Source organism: Sus scrofa, chromosome 1, assembly GCF_054392235.1.
Source record: "Sus scrofa isolate SSC_HxYL_T2T_F1_AM1 chromosome 1, Sscrofa_HxYL_maternal_Yorkshire_Landrace_v2.0, whole genome shotgun sequence".
Lineage (NCBI taxonomy): Eukaryota > Metazoa > Chordata > Mammalia > Artiodactyla > Suidae > Sus > Sus scrofa.
The window spans coordinates 9205029-9223115 of NC_139383.1; the positions used below are offsets into that span (position 1 = coordinate 9205029).

At 43.7% G+C, this 18087-nt stretch overlaps 1 protein-coding gene across 3 annotated transcripts in view; it reads right to left on the bottom strand.

The window, feature by feature from the left end:
- SNX9 (sorting nexin 9) overlaps positions 1 to 18087 on the bottom strand; it is a 111154-nt gene that overhangs the window by 46255 nt on the left and 46812 nt on the right. For 2 of the 3 annotated variants that reach the window (XM_085022972.1, XM_085022955.1), the window contains 3 exons: positions 16747 to 16821; positions 15273 to 15398; positions 561 to 644 (listed from right to left, as the gene is read on the bottom strand). In XM_085022972.1, coding sequence (XP_084879098.1) covers positions 561 to 644; positions 15273 to 15398; positions 16747 to 16821 — 285 coding nt within the window. The remainder of the gene's footprint in view (positions 1 to 560; positions 645 to 15272; positions 15399 to 16746; positions 16822 to 18087) is intronic. The other variant, XM_003353171.5, reaches the window with a different exon arrangement.

Sequence of the window (18087 nt, forward strand, 5' to 3'; positions counted from 1 at the left end):
TCTTGCTTTCTTCCAAGCCTAAGCTCTACTGCAACAAACCAGGCTGCACAACCGTCTGCGTTAATGACCCTCTGGCCTCTGACGTCTTTGTTCTCAATCCCAAGAAGCCCTTGTCCTCACCTGCAGACATTCGGTTGCACAGTAACGCATTCTGTCCCTCTGTGTAGGTTTCAAACCTGAGGAACTCTCCTCTTCCTCCAGCTCCTCCTCTTCTCCTTTCTACCGAGCAAAGCCATCATTCTCTTCTTTCTCCTCCCTTAACGGTACCAAAGTAGCTGGACTCTGCCAACTCCGTGATTAAAAACCCTCCATCAGACCCCCCATTCCATGGAGTCAATCCATCAACCATGTCCCATCGAAAGTCCCGGCTCAAAGGTCTCCAAGGTACAAACTGCGTTACCCTTCCAGCTTCTGCATGTCTCACAGCCAGTGTGGCCGGGCCCCGAGGAGAGCGGCAGTACCGTGCTTCACCTGAAACAATTACCTCGGTAGGGGGACAAAGGAGTACTTCTAGGGGCTTTAAATACATATTTCCACTTGCATTCAAGTCTGAATTTTACCTTATTTATGGAAGGAGAAGGAGAAGATGAATGTGGTGATTGGCTGAGACTTTCAACACAACCAATCTGAGCCAAAATATCCACCTTAAAATAAAAAAAGGTGCTCAGTAAGTGAAGTAATAAACCAAAGTTAAAAACAGTACATGCAGAGCAGGGCTCAGGTTGCCAGAAAATTCCAGCATGCCATTCATGCACAAACACTGCATGCAGAAAGCAAAGCCCCTGCTGTACAGTGGTGGGTTATCCTCAGTGCATTAGCATATATTCTAGAGACTGCTGTTCTCAGCACACAGTATCACTGAAGCACTAAAAAGCATCATAAGCAGCACAGAAGGAATGGAACATACACCACACAAGTCATACAGTCACTGGGGGGAAAAAACCTCCAGAGGAAAAATACAGTAAAGCTTTTAAAAATGTTAGGATGCTGAACCAGGGCTTTCAAAGCCACCAGACATGCGAGATGAGCGAAGGTTCCCAGACAATGCCAAGGAACCACAGGGCCACGGAGAACCTAGCACACCCGCCTGGAGCACAGCAGAGCCCGCGAGGCCTGAACTCGGTGTGTGCTCCTGGGCTGCCGACTGGCCGGTGTGCAGCATCCATGTGTCGACACCTAACTGATACACCCCCAGATAGCTGGTCAGCGACCAAACCAGCGTAGCCATTAGGAGGACAACCCTGGAGCCCAATTTCTAGGCTCTGACTCCCAGCTCCACAGCTACCTCATAGGGAAGCCGTCACGACTGACATTCACGTGGCGGCGTGAGGACGGACCTCTCAGGTACAACGTTCTTGTGAAGAAAGTTTATGGATGTCAATCAACTTGGTTTTGGAAACCAACTAATACACAAAGATGACAATGAAGACGGAGTAACTGGGATCCAGTTTACACTTCCACTTAAAACTGAAAAAGACAAAACATATGAAACTGACTTCAAATCACTGGGCATCTGGCAATAAGGGTGTGACCCCTGCCTGGAGAGACTTTCCAGGCCATGGTTCAGGGGTGGGGACCCACTGATACCACCCGTCTCTGTGAGCTGAGGAGACAGAGCTGGGAGTCCGGGCAGGTGCAAGGACACGGGGCTGCACAGAGACCTCGGCCTGAAGCTGCGCTCTGATCGGGTGTGGCTGTGAGAAGCCACCAGCTGAAAGGGTTAAGTATCAATCCCTCCTGTGGGGTGGCTCTCACAGGCCAGGATGGAAAGGCTCAGGATTCAGAGGGGATATCAGGTTTGGTGCTGAAAAGCTTTTTGCGAAAACATCCCTAGACTGAAAGCTGCTCTGGTCCCACCTTAAAAAGCATAAACTGAGAGAAACTATTTCTAAGTAACTTTCTTCTTCAAACTCCACTAGTCTGCAACTGCTAACCACAAAAATAACAGGGTCTGGTCTTAATTATATTTTGCTACTTTGTTGTACTTTGCTCTTCTTATGACATCTATGGGCCACCAGGATGAGTAGAATCAAACTCTTGTCCAGGAAAATGCACTAAGACCTGGGCAAAGGCCTGTCTGGGTAACAGTGAGATCGACTCAATTCACTGGTTTCCCAGTATGTTCTTCTGGTTTCAGAAGAAATAAGTTTCACTGGTTCAACTGGCTTCCCAGTTCTTCAAGACATGGCCCAAGAAGAATAACTTCCACCGCACAGATCATGGGACCAACAACACTGGGAGAGGCTGGAGGAAGATGGAGAGGTGGGCAACTGATGCTTTTACTTCTCGCCCAGTCCACATGAACTAGCTCAGACGTCAAGGGTCATCTAGGTCTGAGAATTAATGAAAACGAGAACTTATACTTCATTACGGCTGCTTTCTGTTTGGCCTTCTACAAACCAGCACACAAGAGGATAAAGAACATAAGGTTCAAAAGACACTGATGAGCGGGCACAGCTCCTGCTAAGCACCTGTTGCCTTACAGAGGCAGTCCAAAGTTCAGACAGGTCACTCGGTCTGATCAGGAAATGAGGACTAACGGCTCCCAAAGGGAGGGAGCTCTAAGTAAAACGAGGGACAACACTGGTGCGTTGGGTCCACACTGGCTGAGGCCCCAGGAACGCACTGGCCCTGGAGTGACCTCATCTTTGCTCCTGCCTGGAAAACACTGGGCACCTGAATGTCTACAGGTCAGAAGGGGCCCTGATCATGGGCTCACCAGCTTGTATATTATCAGCTCGGGCCAAAGGCCCTGGCAGCATTCGGGGGTCCATTCAGACCACACGGGGGCGTTCTCGCTGTGTCTCAGCCCCACACATCTGCATGCTATCTGTTACCTTGTCACAGTCTACCACTCTACCACACCCTGAGTATGGTCTGCCTGGAAGGAAAGAAGGAAGGAAGGAACTTCTGGAGGGAGACTTAATCCAGGGATATACAGCAACAATGAATGGGAACTTATTTTGTGAAAGCTGAGGTTATTGTGTTTTTGTTTGTTTGTAACTCATCTGCATGACTGAGGTATCAAAGTCTTTATCTGAAATTCCTCATTCATCAAACATTTAATAACCAAGTACCAACTGTGTATGGAAGTGGGAAGAGAAAGTAAATAACATGATTTTTATAACCCAAGAACATTTCAATCAGTTTCTGACAACGGTTTAGTTCTTTTTCTCTAAAAGACCTTCAGAAGGTGTAAGATTTTCTTTTTATTTTTTGAATGTGCCCTCAGCATGTGGAAATTCCTGGGCCAGGGACTGAACCTGCAGCAAATCGAGCCTCTTAACAGTGACAATGCTGGATCCTTAACCTTCTGTGCCACAAGGGAAATCCCAGGTATAAACTTCCTTATGTAAAAAGCCTAATCATTTCAGCTTAAAATACAGACAAATTTGTAAAATTTCCTATTTTGTTCTTCATAGATCTTTTACTCAAAGGACATCATCTAATTCTACAGATGAACTTCTACTGACTTCAAAAACACAACTAACAGAAATACAAAACTTACACATTCTTTTAAAAAATACGGCTAGATCACAGCAACAGATGAAATCCACTTGTACCCAGTCACACTGATACTACTGATGGGAAATTACCCCCAAAAAAGTTTAAATGGCCTAACAGATGCTTTATTAATTCACATTCTGAACACAAAGGTATCCATTCCAAGTACTGTAGAGTTGATTTACAATGTTAATTTCTGCTGCAAGCAAAGTGATTCAGTTATTACATATGTGTGTGTGTCTATACATCCATATCTATATGCACATGCATACACACAGACAGTCTTTTAAAAGTTTTCCTTCCCAAAGCCTTTGACAAAATCCAACACCCGCTTCTGATAAAAACCCTTCAGAAAGTGAGCACATTACCTCAACATAATAAAGGCTATATATGACAAACCCACAGCCAACATCATTCTCAATGGTGAAAAGCGGAAAGAATTCCCGCTGAGATCAGGAACAAGACAAGGATGTCCACTCTTGCACTACTATTTAACATAGTTTTCAAAATCCTAGCCACAGCGATCAGAGAAGTAAAAGAGATAAAAGGAGTCCAAATTGGAAAGGAAGAAGTAAAACTATCCCTATTTGCAGACGACATGATACTATACCGACAGAATCCTAAAGACTCTAGCAAAATACTGTTAGAGCTCATCCATGAACTTGGCAAAGTCACAGGATACAAAATTAATACACAGGAATCAACGGCATTTCTATACACTAACAATGAAAGAGCAGAAAGAAAAATTAGGGAAGCAATCCCATTTACCATCACATCCAAAAGAATAAAATACCTATGAGTAAACCTACCTAAAGAGATAAAAGACCTGTACTCTGAAAACTATAAGACACTGATGAAAGAAATCAAAGAGGACACAAATAGATGGAAAGACATACCATGCTCTTGGATCAGAAGAGTCAGTATTATCAAAATGACTATACTACCTAAGGCAATCTATATATTCAATGCAATCCCCATCAAATTACCAAGGACATTTTTCACAGGACTCGAACAAAATATTTTAAAGTTTGCTTGGAAGCACAAAAGACCCAGAATAGCCAAAGACATCCTGAAAAAGAAAAACGGAGATGGAGGAATCAGACTCCCGGACTTCAGACTATACTACAAAGCAACAATCATCAAAACCATATGGTACTGGCACAAAGACAGAAATAGAGATCAGTGGAACAGGACAGAAAGCCCAGAATTAAATCCATGCATCTACAGCCAACTAATCTATGACAAAGGAGGCAAGAATATACAACGGAGAAAAGACAGCCTGTTCAATAAGTGGTAACGGGAAAACTGGACGGCCACATGGAAAAGAATGAAATTAGAACATTCCCTAACACCATACACAAAAATAAACTCAAAATGGATTAAAGACCTAAATATAAGACAAGACACTATAAAACTCTAAAGAGGAAAACATAGGCCAAACACTCTCCAACATAAACAACAGCAACATCTTCTCAGATTCCCCTCTTAGAGTAATGACAATAAAAACAAAAATAAAAATAAACAAAAGGGACCTAATCAAACTTATAAGTTTCTGCACAGCAACAGAAACCCTAAACAAAACGAAAAGATAACCCACAGAATGGGAGAAAATCTTTGCAAATGAATCAACTGACAAGGGATTAATCTCCAAAATTTATAAACACCTCCTACAGCTCAATAGCAAAAAAATGAACAACCCCATCCAAAAATGGGCAGAAGATCTAAATAGACAGTTCAGCAAAGATGACATACAGATGGCCAAAAAACACATGAAAAGATGTTCAACATCACTCATTCTTAGAGAAACCACTCTGAGGTACCACCTTACACCAGCCAGAATGGCCATCATCCAAAAGTCTACAAAGAGTAAGTGCTGGAGAGGGTGTGGAGAAAAAGGAACCCTATTACACTGTTGGTGGGAGTGTAAAATGGTGCAACCACTGTGGAAAGCAGTATGGAGATTCCTCAGAAAACTGAAAATAGAACTACCTTTTGATCCAGCAATCCCACTCCTGGGCACCCAGAGAAAACCATGACTCCAAAGACACATGTACTCCGATGTTCACTGCAGCACTATTTGCAATAGCCAAGACATGGAAACGACTTAAATGTCCATTGACAGAGGAGTGGATCAAGAAGATGTGGTACATATACACAATGGAATATTACTCAGCCATTAAAAGGAACGAAATAACGGCATTTTAAGCAACATGGATGGACCTAGAAATTATCCTGCTAAGTGAAGTCAGTCAGACAATGAGACACCAACATCAAATGCTTTCACTGACATGTGGAATCTGAAAAAAGGACAGAATGAACTTTACAGAACAGATACTGACTCACAGACTTTGAAAAACTTATGGTTTCCAAAGGAGACAGTTTGGGAGGGGGGGGATGCGCTGGGGGTGTGGGATAGAAATCCTATAAAATTGGGCTGTGATGATCATTGTACAACTACAAATGTAATAAATTCATTGAGTAATAAATAAAATAAATAAATAAATAGTTTTCTTTCCCAGTATGGTTTATCACAGGCCATTGAACAAGGTTCCCTGTGCTATGCAGTAGGACTTTGTTGTTTAATCTCTTCCATGTATAATAGCTTTTTGAATCAGAACCTTTTGTCTTTTCCAGGTATCTGCCCAGGAGTGGGACTGCATGGTAACTCTGCTTTTAGTTTTTTAAGGAACCTTCATACTGTTCTCCATAGCGACTGCTCCAATTTCCATTCCCATCAAGAGTGTAGGAGGGTTTCCCTTTCTCTGCCTCCTCTCCAGCACTTATTGTTTATAGATTTTTTTTTTTTTTTTGTCTTTTGTCTTTTGTTGTTGTTGCTATTTCTTGGGCCGCTCCCGCGGCATATGGAGGTTCCCAGGCTAGGGGTTGAATCGGAGCTGTAGCCACCGGCCTACGCCAGAGGCACAGCAACGCCGGATCCGAGCCGCATCTGCAACCTACACCACAGCTCACGGCAACACCGGATCGTTAACCCACTGAGCAAGGGCAGGGACCGAACCCGCAACCTCATGGTTCCTAGTCGGATTCGTTAACCACTGCGCCACAACGGGAACTCCTGTTTATAGATTTTTTGATGATGGCCATTCTGACTGGTGTGCGGTGACACCAGATTGTAGTTTTGATTTACATTTCCCTAATAATTAGTGATGCGGAACAGCTTTTCCATGTGCCTGTGTGTCATCTGTATGTCTTCTTTGAAGAAACGTCTAGTTAGGTCTTCTGCTCATTTTTTTATTGAGTTGTTTTTTGTTGCTGTTGAGTTGCATGAGCTGTTTGTATATTTTGAAAATTAAGCCCTTGTTGGTAGCACCATTTGAAAATATTTTTTTTCCCAATCCGTAGGTTGTCTTTTTTTTTTTTTTTTTTTTTTGGTCTTTTGTCTTTTTTTAGGGCCACACCCATGGCATATGGAGGTTCCCAGGGATCTAATCAGAGCTACAGCTGCCGGCCTACAACAGAGCCACAGCAACACCAAATCCGAGCCACGTCTCTGACCTACACCACAGCTCATGGCAATGCCAGATCCTTAACTCACTGAGTGAGGCAAGGGATTGAACCTGCAACCTCATGGTTCCTAGTTGGATTTGTTTCTGCTGTGCCACGATGGGAACTCCCATGTCTTTTCATTTTTTAAAATGGTTTCCTTCACTGTACCAAAAAACTGGTAAGTTTAAGTCCTATTTGATGTAAGAAAACACTGGTACAATTTATGCCAAAGAATGTTTTGTCTATCTATGACCTCTTCTAGGAGTTTCATGGTGTTATGTCTTATTTTTAGATCTTTGAGCCATTTTGAGTCTATTTTTATGAATGGTAAAAGGGTGTGCTCTGACTTCACATGCTTTACATGCAGCTGTCCAGCTTTCCCAACACCACTTGCTGAAGAGACTGTCCTTTTCCCACTGTATATGTTTGCCTCCTTTGTGAAAGATTAACTAACCACAGGTATGAAGGTTTATTTCTGGGTTCTCTATTCTGTTCCATTGATCTGTATATCTGTTTTTGTACCAACACCATGCTGTTTTGATTACTGTAGGTTTGTAGTATTGTCTAAAGTCTGAGAGGGTTAAGCCTCCTGCTTTGTTCTTTCTCTTCAGGATTGCTCTGGCAATTCTGGGTCTTTTGCGGTTCCATATAAATTTTAGGCTTATTTGTTCTAGTTTCGTGAAAACTGTCATGGGTAATTCGATGGGGCTCACACTAAAGCTACACACGGCTTTGGACAGTTTGGCCATTTTAATGACATTCATTCTCCCAATCTAAGAGCATGGGATATCTTTCCCTTTATTTAAATCATCTTTAATTTCCTTTATTAATGTTTTATAGTTCTTAGCACATAAATCTTTCAGTTCCTTGGTCAAGTTTACTCAAGTATTTTATTTTGGGGGGTGTGACTTGAAATTTTTTTTTTTTACACATTCACTTTCTGCTATTCCATTGTTAGTATAAAGAAATGCAACTGATTTCTGCATGTTAATTTTGTAATCCTGCTATCTTGCTGAATTCATTTATCAGTTCTAATAGTTTCTGTGTAGAATCTTTAGGGCTGTCTAAATATAGTATCATGTCATCTGTATATAATGACAATGTTACCTCTTTCCTTTCAATCTGGATACCTTTTATTTCCTTTTCTTGTCTGACTTCTGTTGGCCAGGACTGCCAATACTACGTTGAATGAAAGAAGTGAGAGCAAGCATCCTCACCTTGTCCCATATTTTAGCGGGAAGGCTCTCGGCTTTCCCCCATTGAATATTACCATTGGCTGTGGGTTTGGCATAGATAGCTCGTATTATGTTGAGACATGTTCCCTCTATACCCACTTTAAATGGCACACAGCTTTATGTGCCCAACAAGACGATGCTGCAAGTAGCAAAAGACAATTTGCTTCCAGGTAGATCTAATCAATGTCCCTGTGAAAGAGGCTTTAACAGACATTTCTCCGATGATGGGTTGTGTGTGTATAACAATGCTGACTAGCCTCTTACCATAGCAGTTTTAAGGGTTAAAACAAAACGACACAAAACAAAAACGTTTGCTTTTGCCATTTGTTTCCTGTTAGATAAAACCAAACAACAACAACAAAACATCCTAAACAGTAAATTTCACCAGCATATATTCTGAATGGGTCCCAGACATGCAAAGCTGCCTTTTACTAGGCAAGAGTCTGTGAAAGAAAAAAGCATAGGTGTCACCAGCCTAGCACATTTTTGAAGAAAAATGCCAACAAATCCTTGGCACAGATATGTAGAATCTTCCTTACCTTTGAAGCCCTGTAACCAGGTTAAGGGATTCCTGTGGGGCTGGGAGGGCAGGGAAATGAGTAGGACCTTTGCAATAATGCTTTAGTACAGAGGAAATCTCAGGAGAAGCCCACAGCAAGACAGACTGAGATAACGAAATAAGCCTTCGTGAAGGCCTCTTTTGCTAATTTATTTTTAAATGGACTTCAAAATGGCCTTAACACAGGCTAAAGAGGACTTTAAGAGCAATGAGAAAGCAAAATGTAGTTGCAATATAAAATTATTATTGCCCTCCTCTCTTAATAAGAATTCCTTCACAACAAAGACCACTACACTGAAAATCCTTACCTAATGAAAAAGATCTTATGTCCCTAAATTTGAACATTTATTTAATATCTATTTTTTTTCTTTTTGCCATTTCTTGGGCTTCTCCCGCGGCATATAGAGGTTCCCAGGCTAGGGGTCGAATCAGAGCTGCAGCCACCAGCCTACACCAGAGCCACAGCAACGCGGGATCCGAGCCGCATCTGCAACCCACACCACAGTTCACGGCAACACCAGATCCTTAACCCACTGAGCAAGGCCAGGGATCAAACCCGCCACCTCATGGGTTCCCAGTTGGATTCGTTAACCACTGAGCCACAACGGGAACTCCCCATTTATTTAATATCTAAACTTAAAAATAATCCCGAACCCCAGAGGATTTTCTGTAAGAGAGTTTACCTCTTTCTAATTGGGTGACTCAGCAACTGGTAGAATGGTGGGCTAGCAACAGTCCTCGTCCCACAGCCACTGTGGCCAACACAAACCCCCTTTAGACAGGGGTTCAGGCTGAAATCTGTAAATCTCATAACGTTCTCCATTCAGAACATCTTGTGATGTATTTATGACGGAACAAAAAATCATCCCAACACATGCAGAACACCCTGTGACGGTGCAAGGCCTCCTGGAAGTTCTGGGAATAGAAAATACAAGGCAAAACCTCTGCTTCTCAGCAAGCGTCCAAGTTCCTAAGTACGACCACTTGTGAGAAGATCAGAAACAGCGCTAAGAGGATCGAGAGGAAGGGAAAAGCAAAGCCTTCTTCCTAAAGGGCGTGATATTGAGCTGAACCTTGAAGGATGGGCAGATGCCATCTCCCACCGTTCTTAGAAGAGAGCAAGATACAAAGAGAAGGTGGGGCGTATCTGGAGAAGAGCCTGTTTGGCTGGAACTCAATACGTAAGTGAGGATAAGGTAAAGATGGGCCGTGTGGAGGAATCACAGATGTAACTGAGCATGAAAAAGGATCCGGCCCCACCCCAAATTCAGCCGGATTTCTTCTAGTCTCCCTACCATGCATTGCTGAGTGTCTGCTTCATGGTCAAACTGACAGGACGGTGCCTATCTCCTGGCAGTGCTTCCTCGTAACACGCAGACATGCTTACCTGCTTCTGGAGGCCATGGGGGAGCCCCTGAAGTTTTTAAGTTAGAGGCAGTGGCATATAACTATAATCAACAATTACTGGAGCTCCCATCGTGACTCAGGGTAATGAACCTAACTAGTAAGCATGGGGACGCAGGTTCAATACCTGGCCTCACTCAGCGGCTTAAGGATCCAGCGTTGCCGTGAGCTGTGGTGTAGGCTTGGATCTGGTGTGGCTGTGGCTGTGGTGTAGGCTGGCAGCTGCAGCTCTGATGTGCCCTCTAGCCTGGGAACCTCCATATGCCATAGGTGAGGCCCTAACTAGCCAAAAAAATAAAAAAGAAAGAACCCCCCCCAAATAATCATTAAACCCCACTAAGTACCAAGTGTTGTTCTAAACACTTAAGAAAACTAGTTTGTGAGGAAAGAGTGAGGGATTTTGTTCATGCGGAGTTTGACTGAGATACAGAGGCGACAGGCAGATGGAGCTGCTCCAACAAGAAGCTGGACGGGTGAGCAAACGGAAAACTCAAAACTGGAGAGAGATTTATGAGGGACTCATCAGCACGGCTAGGAGAGAACCAAAGAGGATACGTGGACTGACATCATGCCTTGGAGCGGGAAGAGGTGAGAAAAAAAGGAAAATATTTGTTCAATGTCTTCCATGAGTCCGGCCCCACTTTATACAAGTGGCCTGGGGCTCCACCAGTTCAGGAGGCAGCCCGGGCTCTTGCGCAGCAGACAGACCGTCAACCCAGCTCTAACGCCAAACCTCACACCATGCTTCCCGCTGCACCGGCCGCCTTGGGGAGGAGGAAGGAGGGGATGAGAAACTCAAACAGAAGAGAGGAGCAGAGGGCAGCTGGGAAACAGCGTGATCAAAAGCAGCAAGAACCTTCACGGAAGGAGAAGCACTTTACCCCAAGTCCGCGTTCCTTTCTGGTGTTTAAGAAAGATAGGAAAATAAGTCCCTCCAGTCAAATACCCTCAGATAAAACACCTGGCTTTACACAACTTTCAATTACTGTTTAATCCCTACTGTTCTTTGAAAAGTACAAACAGAAATGTCTCGTTAATTTCTTAAAAGCAAGTTCTGCAAAGAGGCAGTGATCTAAGATTTTTAGGTGACCCATACTGAGAATCTTTTTAGAATCTATGATATAATTTAAACACTAATAACTGGGTGAAAAATAAGACGAGGCCAACTCTTAGCCCATGTCTGGTAATGACATCTGAGCTTCATCTCCACCAGCTGGTTAAGGCGTTCTAGCGGCACAGCCACCAATAGGAAATGCTCCTAAAACTCTAAGACATCAGATAAATGACCAGTAACGAAATCAGTATTAACCACTACAAACTAGTCTTTTCCAAAGGTACTGCAACAGCTGCCCTCATGAAACTTACAGTCTGTAACAGAAAAATAAAACAACCATCTGATCCATTTCTTGGGTATCTTTCAATTAGGTTTCTCCACGTTTTGCATCTGTGGTGTGTATGTATTTAACCGGAAGAAGGAGAACACTGCACATACTGCTATGCCTTCCAGAGAGTTCGTCCATCTGAAGCTACCCTCATTCCTCAAAAAGCAGCACCGCTTCCCACTGTGCGGCTGTCCTCTTGTCTAGCTGGCCAGCCCCCTACTGACAACACATCCATTCCAGGTTTGCTGTTACGACCCTGCTGCGGTCCAGCTCTTCTCTTGCCCAGGTGGCTGGGTTCTGAGGCTCAGCGCGGTAAGATAATCTCTGAAGTGCTGCGTCAGAGAGAAGATGCACTTGACATATTAACCTATATTATCAAACTGTTCTCCGAAAAGCTTCTTCAATTCATTCTTTACCAGAATGCCTGTTTGAACGTGAGCTGTTAAAACATTTTATTTTTATTTATTTATTTATTTATTTTGTCTTTTTTTGTCCTTTTTGTTGCTATCTCTTGGGCCGCTTCCGCAGCATATGTAGGTTCCCAGGCTAGGGGTCCAATTGGAGCTGTAGCCACCGGCCTACGCCAGAGCCACAGCAACGCGGGATCCGAGCCGCATCTGCAACCTACACCACAGCTCACGGCAACGCCGGATCGTTAACCTACTGAGCAAGGGCAGGGATCGAACCCGCGACCTCATGGTTCCTAGTCGGATTCGTTAACCACTGCGCCACGACAGGAACTCCCTGTTAAAACATTTTAATTCTCTGCTAATTTGATAGAAGAATTTCAAAACGAGCTTTTCCCTAATGGTTATGGCTCTCTGTACCACTTCTCCCAGTGAAAAATCTGTTCACACCCTTTGCCCGTTTCTTCTAAGTTGCTCACCTCTTTCCTATTTACAAGAGTTCTTCGTATAGTAACAGAATTAGCTGATATCTCTGGCATATTAGGATTCTTTTCCCCCAGTTTAATATTAGTTTTTGATTTAAATGTACCAATTCTTTCCTTAACGGCTGCCAGAAATTGTGTTGTGCTTAGACAGGCCTTATATATTTCCAACGGTTATTAAAAAAAAAAAAAAAAAAGTTGCCTTTATTTTCTCCAAGTACTTAAAAAAATAAACAGTGCTATCGTTTTGCAAATTAAATTGTTTCAATACATTTGAAGAATAATGCATTATGTTCCTTTGACCTTTTTGATACACCTGGCTCTTGGCTATAGTATAGACTATAGGTAAGGGTTTTACAGGTAAGGGTTCCCTCACATGCAGAAAAGGAAGAAAAAGATAACGGGAGGTTGGGGTGAATGCATCTATGTTACCCACTGCTACACCAGTTACTGCACTTACCCTGTGATTGCTCAGTAAGAAGCTAAAACCAGAAGGTACCCCAAGCAACATGAAATCAGGAGTTTTAAGAAAAACAAAAGGGAGTGCTTGATTTTACATATCAAGTTATACAAGTAATTGATAATGAACCGATTACTCTGAAATGCAGAAGAGCTTAAAAACAAAGTTAAGGAAGGCTCAGGTAAATTCAAAAATAGTAGGCTCGGAATAAGTGAGTCAAGAAATTCTGCAGACAGACATAACCTTTGAGAGAGCTCTTTCTAAAAAGATATGATTTAAAAGAAAGAGCAGTCGGAAAGTTGGACAACCCGGTGCTGGGTGTGGGTAAGCTCTAACTCGGGGGGGGTGGGGGAGCCGAATTGAAAACACGTGGCGCTGAGACAACGAAGCAGAAGGCGGCCGAGACGGCTGCACCGCTGAGGGGGTGCAGCCCGCCTGCCCCGACAGCTCAGAGGAGAGGCCCAGCTCCTCCTCCACGTAAAACTGTCCTCCGGGAGAGAACACCACGCCAGAACAACCCGAAAGTCCCAAGAGGCAGATCCCCGGAGCAAAAACGGTATTTCCTTACTGACCTTCAGAAAAGGAAATCATGGGCAAACCTGACGGCAACATTTTGAGAAGCTACCAATTAATAACGGTATTTATAAAATGTACCACGGTCTTGGCCCAGTTTAACTGTTCTCACATCTGGGATAACAGAGCACAGACGGCTGATGAAAATATTTTTACTTGATTTAAATTAAATGCAAGTGCTCAAATTAGCACGCTTTCTGTATTTTGTTCCTCTTGGTTTCAGTTCATTTCTCCTTTGCTTTCAAAGGATCTGATTAGATTTAATGTCAGGGTGGATCAGTAAAACTCAATTTTAAAAAGCTGGTTATATTTTCTTCTAAATAACCCGGAAGAAAAAAATTTAGACTTATGCTGATGACTTTATATCACTACACTTCAACACTGAGGAATCTTCTTCACAACAAAGTTTGAGTTTCACTTGGATTTGGGTTTATGAGCTCAAGTGCTTCAGTCTCTCCTGAGATAACGGCTGAAAGAGGCCCCTGAATTAAAATACGGTGCACATTCCTATCCTGTGTTTCCTTGTTCTACGATCCTCTCATTACAATTCCCCTCTGCTGAAATGCTGTCTCTCACTTGATGTAAACCCTTTCAATGATGTTTTTGTGTAACTCAGTGAGTCTCAGTCGGGTGGACTTTTCCCACGTGGCAACATGTGAGACCGTTTTGGTGACTGCAGCCCCGCTGGGGGCCACCGATCGAGCGGTGCCAATCACCCCGAGGAGGAGCGAGTACCAGGCCCTGACGGCTCTCGGTGCCCCGCTGAGAATCCCTCGAGCAACGTCCAATGAGGTTTAACTACTTCTTCACATTTTATCCCGAGTAAAAGCTTTACCTGACCAGTGTTCTCAGGAATGACAGACGAACAAAATATAGGAAGATGCCCAACTGTGGTGATATCCTTGTCTCTAAATTTTAAATATCTAATTTATAATTCAGAATGCCCACAAAAACTATTTTAAAATGTACAAAATGTGCAGTTAATGTACAGTAGCAGTACTTTGACAGACTCTCTTAAAAGGTTAAGATATAAATATCCTGCGAGCGAATAATTAAGTGACAGGATTACTGGGCTCTAGTAATCTAAACCTTTGATGTAGTTAAAAAGATGACTAACACCCCCCAAAGCCCACTCATTTCTAAAGACGCAGGAGGCAACAACATTTTTGAATGTTGACACTGGCTCTGGATAATCATTCGCAACCACTGAACTAGGCAGAGTCACCTCAACTGGTCAAATTCATGAAACTTTATGTAAGATTTCAGTAGCCCACTTTCCTACATTTTCTAGAAGTAGAACAGTAACTGCACCAACCGCCGGATTTGCAGCCATGTTTACATGCACTGCATCTGCCAGAGGAGGGGCCGTGAGCTGAGAGCGCAAGTCCGGACCGAGGTCACAGAAACTGCGCCCTGTTCCAGCCACAGCTTTGACACGACCGTCTCGCCTCAGCAGAGGGCCCTTGTCTTTCCACGCTCTCAGCTGAGAGGTGTTTGCAATTTACAGGGTCTGTGTTCACAGCACACCCGACTTTTGAAAGCAACTCCCAATGAACGCCCCGCCTTCTGGCTCATAATCCACCCTAGAAACAGTCTTTAGCAGGCTTAACGGGCAAGTGCTTTGTTAAAACCCAGCAAGAAATGCCACACAAACATCGAACAGCTATTTTGTGGACGCTTTCAGGGAAGGGCAAAGGCTCTAACGCATCACGAGCTCGCAGTCAGGGCAGCTGCGTCCAGCAGGACCACGCCGGCCGCTTACCTGGTTGGCGCCGCTGGCCGCTGCTGAGTTGGCTTGCGCTGTACTTGCCGAGAGGGAGTCGAGGAAGGCTTGGTCGGCCACCGAGTTCCCACAAGAAAACGGATCCTTTCCATCACTGGGCAGAATCTGGACAGCCGAAAGACCCAGGGTTATTTTCAGAGAGGAGAGTCCTTTCAGAGTTAGAGTCGCTGAGGGCAAGCCAGAACTGGCATCTGCTACGGAAAAGGGGTTTCTCTTCCGGGAGAAAGGTGTCCCCCCGACTGCTTTCTGTAGTAGGCACAGTTCCAGAAAATGCAACCAAGGCTAGTATCGACTTAAAACGCTCACTTTCTTCTCACTGCTGTCAATTTTTAGGATCCTGAACGCACAGAGGTAAAACACGGCACAAACATGAGACGTGTGGACTGGGTTCGGCAGTCTGGGAGCCCCTGAAACTGTCTGGGAAAGGCTGGGGTGTCCGCATGTGCACGTAACTCTGAGATTTCATCAGATTCTGCAGAGTGTTCAAAACCACCCACCCATCTCTAGGTGAGGAAGGCCAGGCACGGAGCCTTCCCGTTCCTGACCTCACTCCAATTTGACCCACAGGGAACCCGGCAACCTTAGTTTCCATCAACCTGATGAGAGGCAAGCTACCAGGCACCCAGGGCTGTTTTGAGTGACCTACAGAAAACCAGCAGGGGGCGCTAGGAGGCTGACTCAGAAGAGGATCTGTCCGCTGAGTGGGTGTGTCCCAGGCAGGCATCTGGCACAGCAGCGCTTAAGCCAGGCAATAGCTCCTCACAGTAGCTCATTCAAAACCCTTCGGACTTTGGGAATGGGAGGGGGAGCCGAGAGAGACGCCCTAAATCAGCACGGGGAGAAGCAAGCTACTTAAAAAATCTGCAATAAGCAGATTAATTTGTGAATTAATTCTACAATAAACAGTATTCTAGGCAGCAGCTATTATACAACAGCAAAGGAAAAATAGTGACTTTTATTCAGAATAATTAAAAGTTGCTATCCTGGGAAGGAACTTAATCTAAATATTTGGAATTGCTCTCTGGAGTTTAAGTCTATAACTAATATTTCTTAATTCTACTTTAATGTATTTTCCACATTTTATATAATCAGCATGTATTACTTTTTTTTTTCTTCTTACAGCTGCACCTGGGGCATATGGAAATTCCTACACCATGGCCACAGCCACACCAGATCCAAGCCACATCTGCGACCTACATCACAGCTTGTGGCAACGCTGGATCCTTAACCCACTAATCGAGGCCAGGGATAGAACCTGCGTCCTTACAGAGACAATGTCGGGTCCTTAACTCACTGAGCTACAACGGGAACTCCAGCATGTATTACTTTTACAGTGAATTATTTTTTAATTAAAAATAAAGTTATTTTCCAATCTTGTCCTTTAAATTGGTAATTTACGAAAATACGTTTTACAAAGACCAGGTTTAATGAGTAAACGACACTAAGTTCGCACCTCAACATAGTCTGTGGGAACGAGCCCTCGTTCTCCTTTGCTGTTTCTTCCTTCCAGCCATCCTCCACCAACGTCCTCAGGAAAGTAAAAGAGAAAAAAGAAAAAAGATTACAGTTGGAATTTTCCGCAGAAACTTTTCTTTGGGGATTGTTACACATAAAAAATGAACATTAACCTTCATTCCCAGAGAGCTAATACTGTTCAAAATTTTAAATTCTTAAGCCTTCTTTGCACCAGAAAATGATGTAATCTAAAAACAAGAAAAAGCAAACTTCAACAATAATTGATCAAAGATTGAAAAACAGGATATTAATAGAATGGCATGATTTTATAATTCTTTTCTATTTGCTGGTCTGTGGTAGATTAAAAAATGGTTTGCAGCTCCGACTGTCAAGAGGTAAAAAGCACACCCCCCTTTCTAGAGTCTGCACTGACCTTTGGCCAACAGAACGCGGTAGAGGAGTTCTCGTTGTGGCTCAGTGGTAATGAACCCGACTAGAATCTATGAGGACGTGGGTCCAATCCCCGGCCTCACTCTGTGGGTTAACAACCGATCCGGCATTGCCATGAGCTGTGGTGCAGGTTGAGAATGTGGCTTGGATCCTGCATTGCTGTGGCTGTGGTGTAGGCCGGCAGCTGCAGCTCTGATTTGACCCCTGGCGTGGGAACCTCCATATGCCACAGGTATTGCCCTAAAGAAAAAAGGGGGAAAAAAAAAAAGAAGGAGGTAGAGGTAACATGGGGTGAGTTCAGGGCCTTTCCTCAAGAGGCTTTTTGGTACACTTCTCCTTGCTCTTTTTTCCAAAAGAGCTGCTATGAGGATAAATTTGGACAAGGCCTAATCTCTCCACTGCCCCTTCCAAGGCAGCCCACAGCCAGCAGGAGAACCGCCAACATGAGGCCACAATGGAGGGCCCTGCCCCAGCCTCACACTGGTGACGGGCCCATCAGGAGAGCCATCTGGCTGACCTGAGATTCCCAAAGCAATGACAATCAAGTATTTGTTCAAGCCACTAAGCTTTGGGCTTGCCTGGTATTGAGGAAAAACAACCGGTCCATGCTTTTGTAGCTCTTCCAGGTAAGTCATAGCAATAAACTAAAGAACCAAATACTCCATACCAAGATTCCTGTTTTTCAGTATAACCTTAGCAAAGTCCTATTTCTCCCCTTAAAATAGTAAGCATTGTCTTAAATTCATAAACCGTACCCTAGTCAATAACTACCCAAATCTAGATGACAGTCTTTCTAAAAGTCCCTTAAGCCACAACCTTGTCAATTTTTGACCACAACAGCAACTTAAAAAATGCTTTATCAAGAAATGAAGAATACTTCATTTAAAAC